Raw genomic sequence first — 22,255 nt, 5'->3', positions numbered from 1 at the left:
AGGGATAAAAGTTGCCTCTTTCCTACCCTGAGAATTATGCAGAATGCTCACCTCCTCCCTGCCTGCCTCCAGCGACTAAACGCAATCAGCCTAAGCCCCTGATTGGCCCAAGTCTGCCATTTGGCTTTGGTTTTGGACTCAGCCTCTGGAGGTCAAGTAGTCACATGTCTACTTCAACCTCAGTGCTGGCATCTCTGAACTTGTGGGAGAGCAGTGATTGGGCATCATGTAAGTAACTGTCATTGCCAGTCAGAGCATCCACGTAAGGAAGGCTTGTCACTAGATTCTTCCATATGTAAACATTCACTTTCTAATGTAGGTGAGCATTCTAGTTGTAACTGCAGTGGGAAAAAATATATTCTTAGGTACTTTATATGTTGAAAGCCTATCAGTAGTTTATACCATTTAGATTTATTATTGTTAAAATAGAAAAAAGCAAAAATTGATGGGAAACTTTTATTTTCAAAGTAATATCTAGGAACTTTCCAACAGTTTGATAGAAAAATCAATTGACAGACATGGGAGAGATTTTTTTTGACTACATAATAATTATAATGCAATAGATACAAAGATATTTGAAATTTAAAATATGAAAAAAAATCAAATTGCTTTTGAAAATGTTCAGAAAATATCTTCAAGCAGGGTGCAAAGCTTTCAATTTGTTGGATTGTTTAAATGAAATTACATCATCACCATCAATCCAGTTTTCAAGTATGGAGTTAGAAGAAGAAGCAGGTCTTTACCATGGTCAGGTACAGTCTAGCAGAAAGGAAAACTTAATAGGTTGGTGGTAGCTTCATCCATTTGCGTTCCTGTGACAGAATACCAAGTCTGGGTAGTTTATAAAGGACAGACACTTATTTCTCAAAGTTCTGGAGGTTGGGAAGTGTGAGGTCAAGGTGCTGGCAGGATCTGTGAGGGCTGTTCTCTTCTTCCAAGATGGTGCCTTGAAGGTTGAGTGCTGGAGTAGTGGCAGCTGGAAGGGCAAGCCAGCCACATGCTGTGTGAAGCCTCTTGTAAGGGCTCAATTCTATTCATGAGAGAGGTACCCTTCTGGCCCAATCCCTTCTTAAATACCCTGCTTCTTGATATTATCACTTTGGTAACACCTGAATTTTGGGGGGACATATAACAGTCATAGCAAATGGCCACATCATTATCAGGGATGTCCCATCCTGGCAGAGCCAACCAAACAAACCTCTTAGTGCCACATTATTACATTTGGAAGAGCATCTCCTCAGTATCCAGATGTTCACGTGAGCCATCCCAGGAGCGGTCCAGCAGGTGATGGTGCTAAGGAGTTAATGCTCCTAAATGAGAAAAGTCAAATTGAAATAATTGGTTTGTAAAATAATAATAAAATTAAAGTAATAATTAAACTCTTGGGGAAAATTTCAAGATTTATTCTTGTGTCATGTCAGTTTATTCTAGGACAGTAATATTGAGCTCTAGATGTTGATTATAACATTCAAGTCATCTGGCCAAATGTGGGTTTTAGTACTACTTTACTCTTCATTTATTTATTTTCTTTCAATTGAGGTAAAAGTCACATAACATAAAATTAACCTTTTTATTAATTTTTTTTCAAGAGTTAACATAAGATCTATTCTCAACAAATTTAATTTTGGCGGAGTACAGGGGATTGAACCAAGGGGCACTCCACCACTGAGCCCCATCCCAGCCCTATTTTGTATTTTATTTAGAGATAGGGTCTCACTGAGATGCTTAGGGCCTTGCTTTTGCTGAGGCTGGCTTTGAACTTGCGATTCTCCTGCCTCAGCTCCTGAGCTGCTGGGATTACAGGCATATGCCACCATGTCTGGCTCAACAAATTTTTAAGTAGAAAATTAACCATTTTCAAGTGAACAGTTCAGTGGCATTTGGTACATTCACAGTGTCATGCAGCTGCCTCCTCTGCTGATTATAAAACATTTTTATCACTCCAAAAGGAGATCTTATACCCACAAACCTTTTCCTGAGCCCCTAGCTTTCTGTTTCTTTGGAACCACCTACCTGGGTTTTTCCTATAAATGGAATCATAAAATTTGTGACCTTTTGTGTCCATCTACTTTGATTGGGCATACTGTCTTGGAAGTTCATCACACTGTGGCATGGATCAGGACGCCTTCCCTTTTGTGGCTGAATAATACTCCATTGTATGAACATATCACATTGTGTTTATCCTTTCACCTGCTGATGGACATTGGGCAGTTTCCACCTTTGACTATAGTGAACAGTGCTTCTGTGAACACGAGTGTGCAGGTTTCTGCATCCCTGTTTTCAGTTCTTTTCGGTTTGTATCAAGGAGTGGATTTGCTGGATTATCTGATAATCCTTTGTTTGAATTTTTGAGGAACTGTCAAACGGTTTCTCTCCTTTCTCTTCACACCGGGCTGTGTGCACAGGTGTGACGTTCACTGAGCCAGAAGTTCCTAGTTTCTTCTTTTTCTTTTTTTATTAGTTGCTCAAAACATTACAATGATCTTGACATATCATACATTTGATTCAAGTGGGGTATGAGTTCTTTTTTTTTCCACGTGTACAGATTGTAGTATCACATTGGTTTTACAGCCACGTTTATACATACAGCCATATTAGTGTCTATTGTATTCTGCTACCCTTCCTATTCCTCCCTCCTTTCCCTTCCCCTCCCATCACCTCTTTCTACCCACTCTATGACACTTTTCTCTCTTCTCTCTCTTTTTTTTCCTTCCTGTTATGTAAAATTACATAGCAGAAGTTCCTAGTTTCTTTGAATAGCTCCAGCAGTCGCCTCGGGGTAGCACTGAGCCATTGATTCCATCAGATCCATTCCTCTCAGCTCTGGCTTGCAGGCATCCTTCCACCTTAGCAGATCCAATGAAGACAATCAGAAGTCTGCGATAGGAAGAACTTATCTGGCCTCACACCGCCAGCTCCTTGGGGACGTTGACCCTTCTGTTCATGAGTAGCTGTTCAGGCTGAACCTGTTCGAGACTCTGTTCTTGGGGCTTGGTGTTTATTTGTGAGCCAAGCAAAGTCCTTGTCTCGGGAGCTTATATTCCAAGCCAAGAGGCAACAATAGACAATGAAGGGAAGAGGGCAGTAGGGGAAGCTGCTCGAATTTGTTAGCACAATTGTTTGTAATAGTCTTTAAAAAAAATTCTGTTTAACCAGAGTTGTGCTGTGTCTTTTAATTCTGTAGTTTATTGCTTTTTTTTTTTTTTTCTTTTTCTGAGACACATCTCTGGCAAGACTTGCAACTTACTGATTTTTTTCATAGGACTTTTGTTAGTTGTTTCATGTATTCTGCATCTCATTGATTTCTGCCCTAATATTTATTATTTTCCTCAAATTTCTCCCAGCTGGTTGTGTTATCCTTTCTCCAGTATTTTAGATTGAATGCTTAACTTATTTCTTTTCTGACTTTTCTGGTTTCCTGACAAATGTATATAATATTATATACTCCTCCCTTTTTTTTTTTTAGTTGTAGTTGGACACAGTACTTAATTTTTTGTGGTGCTGAGGATTGTAAACCCAGAGCTTTACATGTGCTAGGCGAGCACTCTACCACTGTACCACAACCCCAGCCCTTTACACTCCCTTTTTAAAATTTTTCTTTTAGTTTAGTAGATGGATGCAATACCTTTATTTTACTTATTTATATGTGGAATTGAGGATTGAACCCAATGCTTCACATGTGCGATACGAGTGCTCTACCACTGAACCACAACTCTAGCCCCTATACACTCCCTTTGAGGTGCTATTTACCCACCTCCCACCAGTTTTGACATGTAACATTTTCATTGTTCAGTTTTAGATATTTCCAAGAGACATTTAGCAATATCTAATGTATCTAGTAAATTTCCCAACATTTTAAAATCTATTTCTAGTTTCTGTGGTTGGATAACCTGTTCTGTATCATAATATATGTTGGGATGTACTGAGGAAATACATGCAAGTCTGTTTGTATAAATGTTCCATGTGCACTCTAAGAGAAGGGACTTCCTGGCTGGGTGTTGAATTCTCTATGTATCTGTTAGCTTGGAGATAGCTTTCTTTAAAAAAGATAAATTTCAGCTGATAGCTGGATGTCAGGAAAGAGCCATTTTTCCTGAAAAATCTCAGGGAAAAGTATTCCAGGCAGAGAGAATAGCAAATGCAAAGGCCCTGAGGTGGGGAAGAGCTTGATATATTCTAGGAAGAGAAAGAAGATCAGTATAAAAGGAGCATAGTGGGTCAGGAGCAGGGGTGTGAGCTGAGGTCCTGAGGAGTAGTCAGAGGTGATCAAATTGGGCCTTCAAGGTCATGATGTGGACTTTGATTTTACCTAACACAGTGCATCCATTTACTAGATGGTATGCTAAGCAGTTTGCATGAGCTTAATATCAAGTACACACTGATCTCATTTTATACAGTGAAGAGAACATCTTGGGATTAAGAGTATCCAATCCTTTTCTTTTGCAAACAGGAAAGATAAGATGAACTCTAGAGTGGTCTCAGCTTCCTAGCTGGGCTGTGAACATCCCTCTGTCTTTTTGGTAGAGAAGGTCCTAAAAAAGGAGACTTGATTTTTATAATTTTTCAAATGCTATTGAAAGGACTCTTACCTTGTTATGAGTCCCTTTGTAAAGCAAAACCCACTCACCCCCATCCATTACTTATTCTGCAAGTCGCTCTAGATCAGCTTACCTAAAGTGGGTTTCCCACAGGGACACCCTGCCTTCTAAAGCGTTCTGCTGTCTAGTCTCTTGCCCTTTGCTTGTTGTCCACATTGGCTCTGCTTCTGTGAGGCAGCTCCTTCAGCCCTTGCTGAGTTCCCTTAGGTGCCACCTTCCCTTCCAGTACAACTTGTTCCAGCCCTTTTCTGATGGGGCCTCTGTGACACCTTCAAAAGCCTCCACCTGGCACAGTACTCACAGTAATTACCAGTAAGTTGCCTGCGATGGCAGGTTTCCCACACACCCTCCTTGGAGGCAGAGCCCCATTGCTCTCAGGGTGACACGGGAGCTAATAACACAGGTGAAACAGCAAGCAAAGGCCGCGTCCAGGGGTTATGCTGGGCAATCCTCGAACTCTGGCTGGCACAGGGGCTGGCACCCTCCCACATGCAAGCCTGCTTCATGTCCTCGTCCTTTAGCACTTTGACTGAAGCTGCATGCAGACCTGTTGCCCTCAGGTCAGCAGAAATAGTGCAGTGGTGGCAAAGTCAGGGCCTCAGGCAGGGTCAGGCCTTGCGTTTCACCCTAAGAAAGCCAAAGGTTTGGGCTGGGGATGTGGCTCAAGCGGTAGTGCGCTCGCCTGGCATGCGTGCGGCTTGGGTTCCATCCTCAGCACCACATACAAACAAAGATGTTGTGTCTGCCGAAAACTAAAAAAAATAAATATTAAAATTATCTCTCTCTCTCTTAAAAAAAAAAGAAAATTATAATCGACAGAAAACAAATCTGCCAAGATTTAAAAAAAAAAAAAAGAAAGAAAGCCAAAGGTTAGTTTTATACCCTTCACCCACTGGCTTATGCCTTCTTATTGGCAAATTCTCCTGGTTTTCTGGTCATGTTGGGTTTCTGGAATATTTTCTTAACAAGATATGTTAATATGCCTTAAGGACACAAGGAAATATGACCAGCAAACTGACCCAAGCCTGCAATTGAGATAGACCAAAAGACTGAAAAACAGTATCTTTATCTCATCACATAAAATGTCAAACTCTCACAATTGTCAAAGCAATAAAGGGTTTCTTTTTTTTAATTTAAAAAATTGTGGTAAATGTACATGACATGAAATTACAATTCTAACCATTTTAAAGTATACAATTTAGTACCATTAAATATATTCACAGTATTATACAACCATCACCATTATCCATTTCCAGAACTTTCTCATCATCCCAAACAGGAGCTCTGTAACCATACTAACTCATGGCTGGGGATGTAGCTCAGTGGTAGTGCTTGCCTAGCATACAAGTGGCCCTGGGTTCAATCCCCTGTTTGTAAAACAACAATAGTAACTCCCAACAAAAGAGCAACTCCCAACCCATTTCCCTCCACCTTTGATCATCTCTGTTCTACCTTCTGCCTCTCTGAATTTGTTTGTGGTAGGTAGTTCATATCAGTGAAATCATACCATATTTGTCTTTTTTGTATCTTGCTGATTTCACTTAGCATTTTTTCAAGGTTCATTCATGCCCTAGCATGTCTCAGAACCCCGTTCTTTTCTTTTAGTGGGATATGAGGATTGAGCCCAGGACCTGCCAGGCAAGCACTCCCCAAGTGAGCTTACATCCCCACCTCTTTTAAATTTTATTTTGAGACAGGGTCTTGCTGTCAGACTGGTCTAGAATTTGTGGTATTCCTGCCTCAGCTTCCCAGGTAACTGAGATTTCAGCTGTGCCCCACTGTGCCCAGCTAGAACCTTGTTCTTTTTTATGGTCAAGTAACATTCCACTCTCTGGATGGACTTCATCTGTTGAGTTGTTTCCACCTTTAGGCTGGTGTCCATATGCTGCTATGAACACTCAGCTACAGGTCCCTATTTGCTTGCTCTCAGTTCCTCAGGGCATATGTCCAGAAATGAAGTTGATGAATCATGTGACAATTCTGTACTCAACCTTTTGATGAACTGCCAAACTCAAGCATTAGATTTTGTATTCAAAATATATTTGTTACAATTAAGGAGAAGAGAAATATAGTGCTAGTCCCATGGCAGGTCTTGTTGAGCTACCTGTCCCAAATCACAAAGGGGAAAACTCAAAAGATGGCTTTTAAGTTGACTTTCTGGATTTTAGAAAATGCTACTAACCTTTTCTGACATCTCTGAATGACTGATTTGTATTTATCCATGATATATTTCAATGAGGAGCTAGGTGATTCTTGTCTTCCTTAATTGTGCATTCAGGGTTAAAGGTTTTTAACAACTATCATTGCAGGAAATTTAAAAAAACAAAACAAACAAGAAAAACAGAGCTCTAATTAAGGCTCACAGTCTCCTCAAGCCAGAAGGGTCATCGTGTTGTGTTCTGCCTGGAACATCCTGATTGCCCTTTAGTGGCATCATGTTAAATAGCTGTGTACTCCTCTGTTACGTGGAAGTGCCTTCATTTATTTAACCAACTTCTTACTGTTGGACTTTTGGGAAGTTTTAAAAGTAATTTTCCAGCTTCTTCCCTTCATCTCCATCACTAACACTAATTCAGTGGTCCACGGGGCTCACCAGTCACTCCCATGTGATCCCAGTAGACTTCTGATAGACCATCATCCCCACGGCTGTCTGCTTTCCTCCAGTCCCCTGTCAGCCCAGGAATGGCCTTTGGCAACTTTGTAACAGGCTGGAGTACCTCAGCCCTTTTCTTTTGAAGGTTTCCTAGTCTGTCCCTCTTAAGCCCTCGTCCACAGTTTTCCCAGCCTGGAGCAGAATTGGTCCATGTATGGTCTCAGCATTTACTCTGCCATTTATTTCTGGGCCTGGCTTGTGCTGCTGGCCTATTAGACATGCCTCTGCCCATCCTGCTGAATGTCCCGGGCTCCTCAGCTGGTGAGGCTGCGCTCACATCTCACAGGCTTTCCAGAGCTGCCGAGATCATGCTTGACTGTGTGGATTTCACCTTTCTTTGAGCTTCTGTTTTGGTGACAGGGAATCATGTAGTCTACAAGGCAGTAAGAAGATCACCATGCCCGTGCCCTCAGCGGGACTTAGAAGGCAGAGACCATGTCTTAAACATGCAGGCACTCTGGCATCTCACTGTTCCTGGGGCACACTCGTTTCTTTCCCACTTCACCTTTTCTGTCCCTTTGTCCAGAATGCCTTTCCTCCAGTTTGTCACAGCTGGCTCCTTCCTGATATTCACATCTGGCATAAAGGTCCCTTCCTTGGAAAGTGTTCCTGACCCTGAACCAGGTAACTCCATCGTTCCTGCCATGCACTGCTCATTCCGTGAAATTCTTGGTCTCTGGCCATCCTCACCCCACTTCCTTACGCATGGATTGCTGTCTGCCCCACTAGGCGAGGGAGGGCCTGGCTTGCTCTCCTCTTTATCCCTAGTACTGCCCAGGGCCAGGGTGTCAGTCAGTGTTTGCTGAAGGAACTGATAATATTGATGGAATAGGGAGGAGGAGGGGGATGGCGGTGCTGTGCTCTGCATTTCTGGTTGGAAATTGAGCCAATGGCAGTTGTACTACTAACTGCGACTTGGAAGTTCTGGACGTGCATACGAGGGTGGGGTGAAGGAGCAGACACCGTGCTTTCTCTCTCCTGCCTGTTCGAGATGCCTCTAAACTATTTGAGTAGAATATCCAGAGCTGGCCAGATGTATGAGTCTGCAGCTCCCTAGTGGCCTTTGGGCACCATCTAGATAATAAACGCTTACATGGTTAGACATGATGAGCCACCCGAGGCTCCATGCTAGGTAGCCAAGCCAGGACTTGAGCCAGGAGGCCTGTGTCCAGTGTCCACTGTACTCCTGTGTTCACATAGGTATATAGGGGACACAAAATCAGGATGAGTTCTTGGCTCATTTGCTGAGAGGAAATAAAATGTCAACCCCTGTGACCCCACACTAACAGGCTGTCATCAGGCCCTGTCAGTTTGCATTGACCCTTATCCAAGCTGGTCCAGTGTAACAGTTTACTTGGTTAAAATGGAAAGTCACCTTGTCGGCCACCTCCTCTCTTCCTCTGATGCAGGTAGACTCAAGCTTGAGAGACCTTGATAATTCATTAAAAGAGCCCAGGATGTTAGGAAGGCAGAATCCTCCCTGTGGATTCTCACTTATTAGGAAACATCATTCATAACCCTCTGGGACTGAGAAATAGGAGACCAAAGGGGCAAGAGGAGAGTGGTTTCCAAGTCCATTCAGAAGAGAGGAGTGGAATCAGGAACCCCCAGGATTCCCAGGATGACTGACAAGTCTTGGGACTTGAATATGGGCTGGGACACATAAAAGCAGCAGAGAGTGACGCCCCCCAGGGCGCAGATGGATCATTTCAGCAAGACCATGTTTCCTCGATGGCTTTGTCAATGCCTGGGCAGAGGCAGGCCCAGCCTCTGATTTTTGAGGGCTCCTGGTTGGCCTGGACTCAAGGATGTTTTAATCACTCTTCTCACCCCACTGGTGAGGAGGAGGAGGGAACCATCCTGGGGTTTTGGGGGAGCCGAGCAAACAACGCCCGATGCTGGACAGGTAGATGGCAGCCATTTGTTAGTCAGGCACACTCACAGCTCAGAGGACACACGTGCCTGCAGGAGTACTTGGGAACAGAGTGAGCGAGCAGAGCCAGTGGGAAACAGGCTTTGTGACACCAGGATGTCACCACAGGAGGATGTGATTGGTTCGTTGGGACAGTTCCATGGGAGAAGCAGGAGCTGCATCTGGTCTGCTTGATGAGGCAGGCTGCCGAGTTGGTGACCTTTTGGGAGGACTGGGGAGAGGAGTTGTGTGAGGACTTGCTAGGGCCTCCTGGTTCTCCTGGGTGCCGAGGCACTGTGTAACATGAGACCTTAATTTTAGGTCTTCTGCCACAAGGTGTTCCACCTCATTGGTTCTGCTGACTGACCTTGGAATCTCCATTTGGTCCACTCCTGCTTCTGGACTGAAGCTCAGCAAGTGACCTCATCCCCACCAGCTGGGACAGGAACATTCTAAAAATGAAGGTTCCCCAAAGCTTTTCCTCCTTTTCTCTCACTGCTGATCTTTTCGTGACTTGCCAAGAGGAAGAGAAAAAAGACAAGTCCATTTGGCTGCGTATTGGGGCAACCCATTTCATGAAATGAGAAAGGCTGAAATAAATGTTTAAACCAGATCTATCACCACTCCTAGTTTCTTTCCCACATAGCAATCTGAGTTCTTTTAAAAATTAAATATGATTTTATCAGGCTCTTGCTTAAAACCCTTCATGGCTGTCCCTTGGATATAGTCAACTCTACTATAGCCTACAAGTCCTTGTTTCATGCTGTACTCCCCATGCTATTTAGGGTACAGTCATATAGGTCTTCTTCAAATGCAGCAAACCTGCTATGCCTTTTCTGCCCTGGGACCTTTGCATGTGCCAGTCTTTCTACCTAAAAATGCTCCCTCCCATTCACCTAGTTAATAGTACTTATGTTAGCTTTTAGCTAAAGTTTGTTCTTTCCTCAAGAAGGATTTTTATGATCTCCCCAAATACATTAGAGTCTTCTCTTACAGACTCTGAAATGATCATTTGCCTTCTTCATCATAACTCATCACAAATTGCAAATTTGCATTTGCTTGAATCATTTTATTTATGTATCTTTTTATATTCCCATAAGAGTAGCAGTCTTATCTGTCATTGGTCTCCAGTGACATTTTTATGAATATTTTATTAAGTGAATGTGAAAATGAATGTGTTAACTCTGATTTGGGAATATTCTGAAGGAAAAAAAAACAGAAAGAGAAGGTTTAAATAAATAAGTTATCCATCATTTTTTTTGAATTATCAAAACAATCAAGAATATCTGCATTGCCAATCTAGAATTTGGAAGGGTTTAAAAATGAGTCCCTTAAGAGAGTAAAGCCATTATCAGTTCTGTATAAAGTCAGCATGTCCACAGTAGGAAAGCAGACTTCCTCCCTCTGACACAGGATGAAGTGGGAAGTGGTGAAGGCTGTGCATGTACCATAATAGAAGAATGCCCCCCACTTAAGGCAAATTAATGCCTACCCAATGTGCGCTCGGTTGCCTTTGGCAACAATATTGTATGTAGTAGACTAAAAATAAAAATACTAATATGATCCCAGGTACTGTAGGAAGTTCAGACATTTCACAGTCCAGTAGCACATCGTGTTGCACCCAGAGCATCCGTGGGGAAGATGAAGGAAAACAGAAGGATCCAGTGATTATTTGCTATTCCAAATTATGGCTCCATCTGTGGCCTCGGCAAAGTGATAGAAACACACTGCGAAGAAGGCACCAAAAATAAGGTAGAAAGAGTCAAAGGCCATCAGAATGGAAACCTGCATTTGTTACATAGAATTCTTACATAGAATTCTTGGAGTAAAACATTTCAGTTCTTGGCCTGGGGTTTAGCTCAGTGACAGAGTGTTTGCCTAGTATGTGCAAATCCCCATCATTAAAAAAAAAGTATGAAGTTATATATAATTAACTTTATAAAAATATCCCTGAAAAGGTAGCAAAAAGGAAAATTCAATCTGGCACAATTAATTTGATTCCTGAGTTTAAAGCCAGATAAAGCCCTGGTTCAAAAAAAGTTTTTATTTATGCTATTTTGCATTAATACAGTAGAAAGCTGCTGGTTTTTCAAAAAATATCAAAATGTAAAGTCTTGGAGTATAAAAGCACTCACAGATCACCAGTCATAGTATTTCAATGCTATTCATAGTGGTTTCTAAACAATTCTTTGAAATAGTTGTTTAGAAATAAATAGCCAATGGTCATGACAAAACCATGGAAAGGAAATCCTGAGACAGGCCCCAAACCTGTGACTATTTGTCTTCATATCCTTGGTGGTTGATGTATAGAAATGGTGACGTTTAGGGCGTGGGTTGCTTTGAAAGCAGCATCCCGCTGCACTCATTCTGACTGATTGCAGAGTCTAGGATGTTAAGGCACAAAGGCAGCTTTTTCCAGTGATAAGACCATTGTGTTGGGTAGCACACAGCTGGATTTGATGGCTTCCCGGGCTGGGCTGGTGTGTTGCCTGATTTGGTCTGCAGCCTTCTTAGAACTGTCCAACAGAGACCTATACTCCCAAGGGGCTCCCTATGAACCTCAGAACCAGGGAAGGTGTGGACTGTGGCTGTGTCCCCAGGCATCTGTGGCTGTGTAACAAACAACCTAAAAATTTAGTGACTTAACACAGCAGCTTGGTTCTCTGGGTTGACTGGGCACTTCTCACGTGGGGGTTTCATGCAGTTTCAGGCACAGGTCTGTAGGGTCTGGAATCACCTGAAGGCTGCTTCTCACCCAGGCTTGGCGACTGGGCTTGTGTGGCATGAGCTGGGGACACTTTCCTCCCCCATGCGGCTGCTTGGGCTTCCAGCAGAGTGTTCTTAGAACAGTCAGATTCCATATGGGGCTGGCTTCCCCCTCAGCAAGAGTTCCAAGGGACAGGAAGTGGAAGCTGCCATATTCTTTTAAGACTGACATCTTGAAATTGACACAGCATCACGTCCACTATTTGATAAAACCCCCAGAGCTTCCTAGACTCAAGGAAAGGAGACAGAAAGCTTGGATCTCGAGGGGTAAGCGTCAGACAGTTTGTGGGCACCTCCTGGCTGGGTCCTCCACTTAGGACCCCAAGGGTTTATTGCTAGTTGGATATTATTCCCATCCAACCTCATGATGAAGTGCTCTGTGTTCGAAGAGCTCTCTACACACTCACAACAGTCCACGTACACCGTCTCAGTCTGTCCTTACAGTAGCTCTAAGATAGTAGGTTGGATGACAAGGCGGCTGAAATACAAATGTTAAAGGTCTACTGGTGTCACACAACTTCCTAGATACAGAATGGAGACAGATCTGAATCACTGGTCTTTGGGGCCAGGCGGAGGTTGGTGGGTTGGTTGGTAGAGCGTGCAGAGCAGTGGGAGAGGAAGGCATATTTCCCTCTGGCTGAAAATTTGGCCACAGATCTTTGCAGTGACGCTCTAGGTGTTAGCAGCAGTGATGTTAATGTGACTGCTGCAGCCTTGGGCTGTCAGTAAGGACTCCTGAAGCCACTGTACGGCCCTTCACTCTTGGGGAACTCTTTTCGGATCCGCCAGCGGCAGCAGCTGGGCAGGATGGCGAAGTCGGCCACATCCTGGGAGCCAAAGCGCCAGGTGGTGTAGCACCTGTAGGCACAGTGCCGCAATCGATCATTGGTGGCCTCCGCCTCCAGGGCCATCAGGGGCTCCTGGTAGAGCAGGAGGAGCTGCAGAGCATGTCTGGACAGCACCAGTTTCCCGAACAGCTGAGAGGTGGTGATGCAGGCCCCCGGCTTCCTGCGGCAGCACAGCTCCTCTAGGCACCTGCGACTCTCGGGGAGCTGAGACGGGAGGCAGCTTCCACACTGGCACCAGCTTGGCCTGTCTCTGGATTTAGGAGTCGCCTCCTCACGAAGTGGCTGCATCTCCTCTGGTTGTCCAGGAATGGGGGGTGGGTCGTGCAGAGACAGGGGCAGCTTGGTCAGGTCTGCAAAGTCCATCAGGGGTCTCTGAAAAGTGAAATTGCCATACCCGTCAGCAGTGACAATGCCTGGGGTTGCAGATTTTTTAATTTTACTAACTTATAAAATTATATTTAATAATTTATGTTTACCTAATTACTGTTCTTTCATATGAAAACCGGATCCTGTCAGTTTACAAGTCCCTGATGCCTAGGACAGTGCTTAGCACACAGTGAACAGTAAATATCTGTTGGCTCATCCCACTCTTTCCTGGGCTTCCAGATACTCTACTGGAAGATCTGTTTGTTATCTTCCAAGATAAGTTGCCGTAATTGCAGTGATAGAGCAACATGGAGGCTTTAGAAGTTGTAGAGCTGAAGGTTGTGGTTCTGCATGCCGACACACAGCAGCTCTGCTTACTGACATTTAACCATAGAACCTTGCAGTTGCTAACAGGTACCTGTAAAAGATAACTGCAGTAGCAGAAGCAGGAAACAGAGCAACGGGGAAAGAGCAATCCCCCTTTAGGGTTAGTGCAGTAGAAGTCCCTAAGCTTTGTGGGCTGAGTCCCTGGGCTGTTGACAAGCTTGTACTCATATAAGGAATGTAGGATACACCTCCAATAGAATAGAACTGCACCAACCCCCTTGCCTTGATGTGCCCCAAACTTACCGATGTATAAAAGTAAAAGCCCTGCTGTGCTTGGGCTCAGACTTGGGAATTATCCCTCTGGGCTGTGGTGCCACTAATAAAGTATTGTTTCCAGCTCTTGGTGTCCTGACCCTCACTTCCTACTACATTGCTGTTATTTGTGACAAAGAAGGCCTGAATCAAGGTCACTAAAACTGAGCAGTTCTTGTACATGAATGTTAGCAGGAGCACTAGTCATGATAACTGACAGGTAGAAACAACCCTAGTATCCATCACTTCACGAGTGGACGAACACGTGTTCTGTCACATTCAGGTGTAGGATACGTGCTATGAAAACGTGCTAAGTGAAAGAAACCAGATACAAAGGACCACAGAATGTATGATTCCATTCTCTCCAGATTTCTAGAATAGTCAAGTCAGTAGAGATAGAAAGTAGGTTAGTAGTTTCCAGAGGCAAAGAGGAATGGGAAATGGGTATGGGAAGTAGCTGCTCAATGGAGGTGAGGTTTCCTTTTGGGTGATGAAAAGCTCTGCAGTAAGCTGGAGCGATGACTGCACAAAACTGGGACTGTGCTGCTTATCACTGAATCATGCACTTTGAAGTGATCAAAATGTTTGACTTTATGTTATATGTGTTTTACCACATACCCAAAAGCAGTGAATAATTAGTTGTTCACTTCCTACTCAGTCCCCAAAGGACATTACAAGAATGGAAAGAAATTAGCCATCAAATTGAGCTGTCAATACAAAAAATAGTATATCACATTCATATTGAGTTTATTTCAGGAATGCAAAGTTGGCTTAATATTTGAAAATCAGTGAGTGTAATTTACCACATCACAGATGGGGGAAAAACCCTCAGGGATCATTTCAAAAGAAGCAGAAAAAAACATTATTCTAAAATTAAATATCCATTCATGAAAAAAAAAATTTTGTGGTGCTAAGGATGGAACCCAGGGCCTCCAAGTATTGTACCACTGAGCTGCTACATCCCCAGCCCTGTGTCGAAAATTCTTAGCAAACTAGGCCCAGAAGGGAATTTTCTTACTCTGAAAGAGCATTCTTAAAAACCTTACCACAAATACTATAATGACTGTGACATGGGAAGTGCCTTCTTTCTGAGACAGGGAATGAGACAAAAGGTTCCTGCTGTCACCATTTCTGTGTGGTACTGTATGCATCAGGAGTCCTGGCCAGTGCTGTAAACACCAGATGCTGGGTGTTTACAAGGAGCAAGGAGGGATCCTTCCCATCAGCCTCCAGAGGGAGCAGGGCATGCCAACACCCTAATTTCAGACATCTTGCTTCCCGACTGCAGCAGAATCAATTTCTATTGTTTTAAGTACCCTAGTTTGTGGTAACTGGTTATGGCGACCCTAGGAAATGAATAGAGCTAGTGGAGATGCTTAGCCACCAGAACTGCTGGGGAGTGTGTGAACCTCCACTTTGGAGCACTGTTTGTTAGCGACTGCGGAAGTGAACATACGTTTGCCTAGTGACTCAGACTTCCACTCTTGGGCAGTCACCCTGCAGAGTGCCATATGTTCACCATGGCAGCATGATTGGCATTAACCCCAGCTAGAAATTACCTAAATGTCCACTGATATAAGAATGGATACATAAGTGGGATGTTTACTAAACAGAAATTAGAAGGAAGGGGGGCCGCAGGGGAGGGTGGGGTACTGGGGTTGTGGCTCAGCGGTACAGCACTTGCCTTGCACGTGCAGGTCCCTAGGTTCAATCCTCAGCACCACATAAAAATAAATAAATAAAATATTAAAAAAAAATAAAAATTATACAACAGTGAGATCCAGGGGGGGCCCTGTGCGGGGTCATGGATAACTCACAAAAATAATGTTGAGTGAAAGGAGCCAGACATTGAACAGAGTAGATGCTGAGTACTTAACTATATTTCAATTTTTATAAAATTCTGCAACAGGAAAAACTAATTTTTGGATACAGGATAATGACTGTTTTTAGGGAGGGTAGTGATTGGGTAAGGGCATAAAAGGGACTTCTCCTAGAAATACGTTTTTTTTTTTAAATCGGTAAAGGACCAATTTTTATTTATTTTTCCATATTTTTATTGGTATATAATGGTGGAATTCATTGTTACATATTCATATATGCAAACAGCATTACAATATTATTTGGCCAATATCAATCCCCAGCTGGAGACTGAGCCCAGGACCTTGTGCATACTAGCTAAGAGCTCTACAGCTTAACTACACCTCTAACTCAAGAATATTAAATTTTTTAATCTGGATGCTGGTTACATAAATAGGTTTAATTGTTAAAAATTCATACAGATTTCTAGATGTGTTTATATTTAAAAGTAAATTTTCTTAAAAAAAGAAAAAGAAAAAGAAAAAGGACTAAATCTTTTAACTTACTGGGACTTCTTGGCCCTTGACATGTTGTAGACTTTTCCCAAGTAGCTGCTTGTCTATCATCCGAATGTGGGGTTCATCCACAAAGGACACATACTTTAATGTCTAGGAAAAGAAGGTTAAGAAGTTTACCCATTTATGTAAAGAATTATCAAGAATTGCCTATCAAAAAAAAAAATGAAGACGAATTGCCTATCTAAACATATTTAAAGGCAGCTGTCATTTACCAAATGACAAACTGTTGAACATGCTAACCCCAAACTCTTGTTGAACAAGAAGGAATGAGTTCTGAGTCTAGAGGCAAATCAGAATTGGGACCCCTTGCACCTTAATATGTAAACTCAGCCCATCCACCTCCTACTGCCCAGTGCTTAGCTTCCCTGAACACCAGGTAACATTCCTATGTAGTGTTCTGTCAGGTATGGCTACTCTAGATTCAGTATCTCCAGGAAGTTCTGATACTGCAACTTAAATTGTTTATATGTTTGTGAAATTTCATATCATCTCAGATAATGAAATGGCAATTATTTTTAGTTGCAAGAGTGAACTTGCATTTCAGTCGTGGGCACATGTATAATGGACAATAAGTTGTGCACTCAGCTGCTGGAAAAAGACAGCAGTGTTCTTGGATGGGGGAAAAACAAAGGAACCCTCTTTCCTTTTGTTTTTAGGTACAAGATTTCTCTTTAGGGGGAAATCATGGAGTTGAATTTAGCAAACCTGCATCATAAAGTCCAGATTAACCAAATCAAATAATATAGCTGAGGCTGAAATCCCCTGCGTCTATACTCCAGTCCTAGGCTCTCTTCCAGAAGCATCCACCATGACCACTTTCGTGTGTGCCATAGTACCTTTTTGTATATATACATATGTCCACACCCATATGTGATTATATGTTTGTATATAAAATAAACGTGTAATAAATATGAGGGAATACATGGAGAACATGTGGATTAGTTTATGTGTGTATCTGCTGTTTTTAACACATATATTATACCATGCATATTGTTCTTCCATTTGCTTTTTTCCCCCTCTCAACTAAGTATCCTGTCTGCTCTTGCCAATAGCTGTTAACTTCGCAGATCAGGCATACATTCTGAGGCCAGCCTGCCTAAGCTGGAATTTCCTGTCCACCACTCACTAGCTGTAGGACTTTGAGCAAATTCTCTGACCTTCCTGTGCCTTAGTTTCCTCACAAATACAAAGGGATAACAGTGATGCCTGTGAAGGTCGAATGGGCTAATGTATACCCAGCACTTATCAGTGCTATATAAATGTCTGCTGTTATAACTGTCACCTCATTCTTTTAAGCATGTCCCTGGCATTACTTTGGTTTTATCATAGTCTCTTTCACTGTTCACCCTGTGGACACCTGGGTGGATGCTGTTTCTTTGTGGCTAATAATCATTTATTGATTATTAATAGCTGGGTCAAGACTCATTCAAAACCAGCCATTGAGAGTATGGCAGAATCTGATCACAGTGATTAGGGCAACAACTGGTATGTGGCCACAAACAGTGCTGCTGTGGACACCTTGGGCACTCATGTGAGGGCTTCTTTGGGGTGGGGAGGAGGAAGTAGAAGTCCCCAGCTATAATGTATGGCTCATTTAAAAGTTACCAGTCACAGCCACATTGTTCTCCAAAGTCACTATGCTATTTTGTAGGGACTGTACCAATTTAATAAATGACAAAATTGACAAATCCTGGACCATAAAAATTTATCTTCACCTCCTAGCTTCTCTGTTTTTGTTCCTATTCTTCCCTGGGACCCAAAGTTTCATCAGAGAAATAGTCACTGGGGTAGTCCAGGGACTTACCACCATGGGATTAAACCTGTGATTTAGGCTGAATTGTTATGCATTCTTAGCCACCTAGAAGAACCTCTGGGGACCTTGGCATCCCCTAAACATGGCATGCCTCACCGGCTTTGGCTCCACGATGGACTCACACTTCTTCCTGTAGTAGTACTCGTTGACTGCGCAGGGTTCGCAACACTTGCAACAGGGGTACACACGGGACCGGCAGAAGGTGCTCGAGTAAGTGTTGATGAGAAAGTCAATGAACACAGTGGCCTGGCGGGAACCCAGACAAGCACCAGGGTAGTGAAACTTCTTTTGGCCAAACCATTTTCTTAAAGTGTGGGAAAGAGAATCTCTTACCAAACCAAAGTAGGAGAGGGTGGATCCGATGTACACAACCAGCTGGATAATGTCAAATTTTCCTCCCTGGAAACAGAGTGAGGATGTTACTCAGCTGAGATCCAGAGCTCTCTTGCTGTCACCTGCAGTCGTGGGTTCTAGATGCACCCGTGTGCTCACGCAGCAGATTGCAGACGGGGAGTGTGATTCTGTTGTCCTGTTTCTGCTGTCCAGGCTCTTTCTGGACCATGGATGTTTTAAGCTAATACATTCAACCACTGAAGGCTTGTTGTTGACCATACAAGTTGAGAATTTCAGACAAGCCTTCCCTAGAAGTAGTGTGAGGTAACTTCAGGAGCAGAAGGAAAGAAATGTCTGCAGAAACTCTGACTCTTACTGGCAGTGTCCTTGTGGTCTCTATTTTCAATAGCCTTTCATCCTCTCAGCTCTATCTTATTCTTGTGGTTCAAGAACCCATGTTACATAAGCCATATGCTGTGGAGCAGGGTGCTGGGGTGACCTGCTGACTCTTCATGTCCAGCACTCTCTCCCTCCTTCTTCTGGAGCCAGCACCTCATTTGTCTGTTGGACAACCATTTTTCTCCATATGGGCCCTCTCCTCTGGATCCTAGGCTGGTCAAGGCTCATTCAAGACCAGCCATTGAGAGCATGGCAGAATCTGATCACAGTGATTAGGGTAGCAACTGGTATGTGGCCCATACTGAGCCAGTCAGAATCATTGGCTGCTGCCTGAATCCTTTCCTGAAACTCCTAGAAAAGTGTGTTCTTTTTTCCCTGAGGTTGCTAAACTAGTAAGACAACAGGACTGCTTGACACCACCACATAGAGATGGCCAGCCTGAGAACAATGCCCAGACAGGAGAACAGATTTAAGTAAGAGACAAAGGGAGACAGATTGCTGAAGATCTTGTTCAAAAATACCTGGATCCAGCCATATCTGACGCCTGCAATACCCCTGGACTTTCAATTTATGAATAAAAACAAACCAAAACAAAGTTTCCCCTAAGGCCATTTGAGTTGGATTCTATTACTATAAACTATTCTGTAGGGGTCCTTCCTTCCTTCCTTCCTTCATCCCTCTATCCCTCCCTCCCTTTCTCTTTTCCTCCTTTCCCTTTTCTCTCTCCCCTTCTCTCTTATCTTTGTTTCTTGTTGACTCTTAACAATTTTTTTCCCAGTCCCATTCTGTACCCTACAGATGGCTCATTTGTGGATAGAACCCTAAGGACATTTATTCCCCTTCTCTTATCCCACAAGCAAAATGCACAGCACTAGTTAATGGCTGTGACTCAAAAAGGTTCACTCCCTGGAGCCACAACAGCAATAATTGGGACACAGTCATAGGATGAAGGTGCCCAGGGCTGGAAAAGACAGACTTACAGTGCCAAAAACCAGGATGTCAAAACGGATCCCAAAGACTTTTATCAAAGTACGTTTCTCAACATTGTTTTCCTTATAGTACTTGGCGTATCTGCAAGAAAAAAAGAATCCATGTTTACAAAGATCTCTTTGAAAGTGCTAGAATTCTATGGAAAGAAAAACCAAACCAGTAGCCAATCCAGTCTTCCTTGTGTGCCTTCTAGGTCTGATGCAGCTGGCAGAGGGATAGCACAATTCAGAGAGAATTATACTCTCTGAATACCCAGACCACAGAGCACCCCCAGGTTACCTGCTCTGCTTCCATCACCTCAGAGTGACAGGAAATTGGCTTTTAATTTAAGATTAAAATGAACACATTTTTAACCAATTCAGGATCAGCAATAAGCTGAGAAATTAAAAAATAACTTCAAGCGATGTGATTATTGCTTAAGAAAGAAAAATAGTTTCAGCTTCTAGAGAAAACATGGAGGAGGAGTGGTGAATTTTAGACACTCATTACTGGATTGAGAACAGGTTTACTTCAGCACTCTGTCCTCCTGTATTTTCTTGGATTCTGTGTTTGTTTTTCTCATGCCCTCAGTCACCCAGGAAGGATCAGCACAGCTATTCCCAGCCCTGCCCACCTTTCCCAGGGAACATTCCTGTGCCTTGCTTCCCTTTGACCCCCTCTGGATCAAAGCTTCCCCCAAGTCCCTGTGTGGCATGGCCTGCTCCCGCCTCTTGAGAAATGCAGCACTGAGTTCTTCTCTCAGCAGCATTGACCTTTCTACGTCATCACTCAGTCACCTTCATAAATTAGGGCCTGGCACAAATCACAGTCACTCCAAATGTGAAGCTCTCATTAGGGCTGTAGTCAGGAAAAGCACTAGGTTTTATTTTTTTTGTAAGTAATCAGGAACACTTAAATAAATGCCTCAGGAAACTTTTAAGTGTGTCCCTCCCTCTCACCACATTGTGCTGGTTATTTTTACATAAGGGTATGTATTTTCTTTCTGATTACTAATTCACAATCTACTTACAAGTGTAGGGAGAAAAGAAAACAGAAGACAGATGCTCTGCCAAAATAGAGTGCAAACACCTGAAACTTTATTTAGAGGTCTCAAAATCTGACGTCGAGACCAGTTAGGTATTCTCAGGCACTTACCTCCATGCCTGTTTCTGGCTGGAGGGCTTTCAGTTTCCTTGCATCTAATTGTGCCATTCCAAGACAGTTCTTCCTTCTCTATTGCGTGATTCATTTTTTTAATACTCAAGCTAAGTCTGAATCACCACTCCAGACCCTAGGGCTGGCATTAGGGCCCTATGCAGGCTGGTTTACCTAAGAAGTTAGCATCGTACAGTAGGTACTGGAATATCTGCTTTCAGTGTCTTGGTGCAGTGGTTCTAAAACTGGGAGTGAGAGTCATGTGGGGAGATGTGGCCAAAAGGAAAACTCCTGGGATTGAACCCCAAAGTGTGGTTTCAGAAGGTGCAAGATGTTTCCACACTGTGAGCATCACTGGAACTGGACGGGGTGCCGTTGTGCACATCATGATGGGTGAATACTGGCTCAGTAGTGCCAGCTTGTAATCCCAGCTAGTCAGGAGACTGAGGCAGGAGGAAAGTAAGTTCAAAGCCAGGATAGGCAATTTAGTGATACACTGTCTCAAAAATAACAAGGGCTGGAACTGTAGCTCAGTGGTAAAGCACTTGCTTGGGATGTATGAGATTTGGGGTTCAACCCCCAGTACTGGCCTTCCGCCCCCGCCTGCCAAAGTTCAAGTCCCTAAACCTCAGGATCTATGTATATATATTATTTGGAAATAGGGTCTTTGCAGATTCAATTAAGTTAAGGATCTCAAAATGAGATTATCCTGGATTTAAGGTAGGCCCTAAACCAATGTTTGGAGTCCTTATGAAATAAGTACATACAGATACAAAGGAGAAAACCAAGTGGAGAGGAAGGCAGAGCTTGAGGTGATGCAGTACAAGGTAAGGGAAGCCTGAGCCACCAGAAGCTATAAGACGCAAAAAAGATTCTCCCCATGAGCTTTCAGAGGGATTATGGCCCTATTGACACCCGATTTCTGACTTCTGGTGTCTGTGAGAGAATATATGTCTATTATATTTGTGGCAATTTGTCATAGCAACCACACAATACTAATACATACACAAACTGTTTTAGATCTGACAAGTGCGTCATGAATTCAGTGTGGGCCTGTCCTAGTTTACACTTTTTGAAAATCAGCTAAATCACATGTTCACTGAATACGGATATTTGACAGTGAATCTTTTTGTTGAATATAAAATTCTGCATTTTGTTTGACTTCTTTAACTTTCTGTTTTAGAAAGTTACATTTTTCTCATTTAACATGTAATTTCCTTCTCTTTTGTATGGCTATTTGAAAATAACTTTTTCTTTTACCCATCAGATCTCAACAATTTATTTTTGGCCAAAGATTTCTTTTGGTGCTCATTCCAGGCAACAAATGTGCTAATGCTTTGTTCTAAAAGAAAACCAATGTCATAACCCCCTTGGGGCTTCAGAAAGCTCACATCCCACCAGGAGCTGATGTTCTTAGGCTTAGCTCAGA

At 43.0% G+C, this 22,255-nt stretch overlaps 1 protein-coding gene and 1 long non-coding RNA gene across 6 annotated transcripts in view; one reads left to right on the top strand and one right to left on the bottom strand.

The window, feature by feature from the left end:
- LOC110598593 (uncharacterized) overlaps positions 1-22,255 on the top strand; it is a 52,925-nt gene that overhangs the window by 17,787 nt on the left and 12,883 nt on the right. The window contains exon 4 of one of the 2 annotated variants that reach the window (XR_002484452.3): positions 9,485-9,776. The exons of the other annotated variant lie outside the window; for it this stretch is intronic. This is a non-coding gene — a long non-coding RNA (uncharacterized LOC110598593). Of the gene's footprint in view, positions 1-9,484; positions 9,777-22,255 lie in introns of those variants that run through there. 2 annotated transcript variants of the gene reach the window in all.
- The window catches only part of P2rx7 (purinergic receptor P2X 7), a 44,124-nt gene continuing 32,086 nt past the window's right edge, over positions 10,218-22,255 (bottom strand). For 2 of the 4 annotated variants that reach the window (XM_005329606.5, XM_040289496.2), the window contains exons 9-13: positions 19,683-19,773; positions 18,304-18,369; positions 18,067-18,216; positions 16,146-16,247; positions 10,218-13,149 (exon numbers count right to left, since the gene is read on the bottom strand). In XM_005329606.5, coding sequence (XP_005329663.1) covers positions 12,652-13,149; positions 16,146-16,247; positions 18,067-18,216; positions 18,304-18,369; positions 19,683-19,773 — 907 coding nt within the window. In that variant the 3' untranslated portion in view covers positions 10,218-12,651. Of the gene's footprint in view, positions 13,150-16,145; positions 16,248-18,066; positions 18,370-19,682; positions 19,774-22,255 lie in introns of all 4 variants that reach the window. The other 2 variants (XM_040289494.2, XM_040289498.2) reach the window with 1 other exon arrangement.

This window comes from Ictidomys tridecemlineatus, chromosome 2, assembly GCF_052094955.1.
Source record: "Ictidomys tridecemlineatus isolate mIctTri1 chromosome 2, mIctTri1.hap1, whole genome shotgun sequence".
Lineage (NCBI taxonomy): Eukaryota > Metazoa > Chordata > Mammalia > Rodentia > Sciuridae > Ictidomys > Ictidomys tridecemlineatus.
The sequence above is the reverse complement of the archived record's forward strand: the minus strand, read 5'-3'. Positions and strand labels throughout refer to the sequence as shown.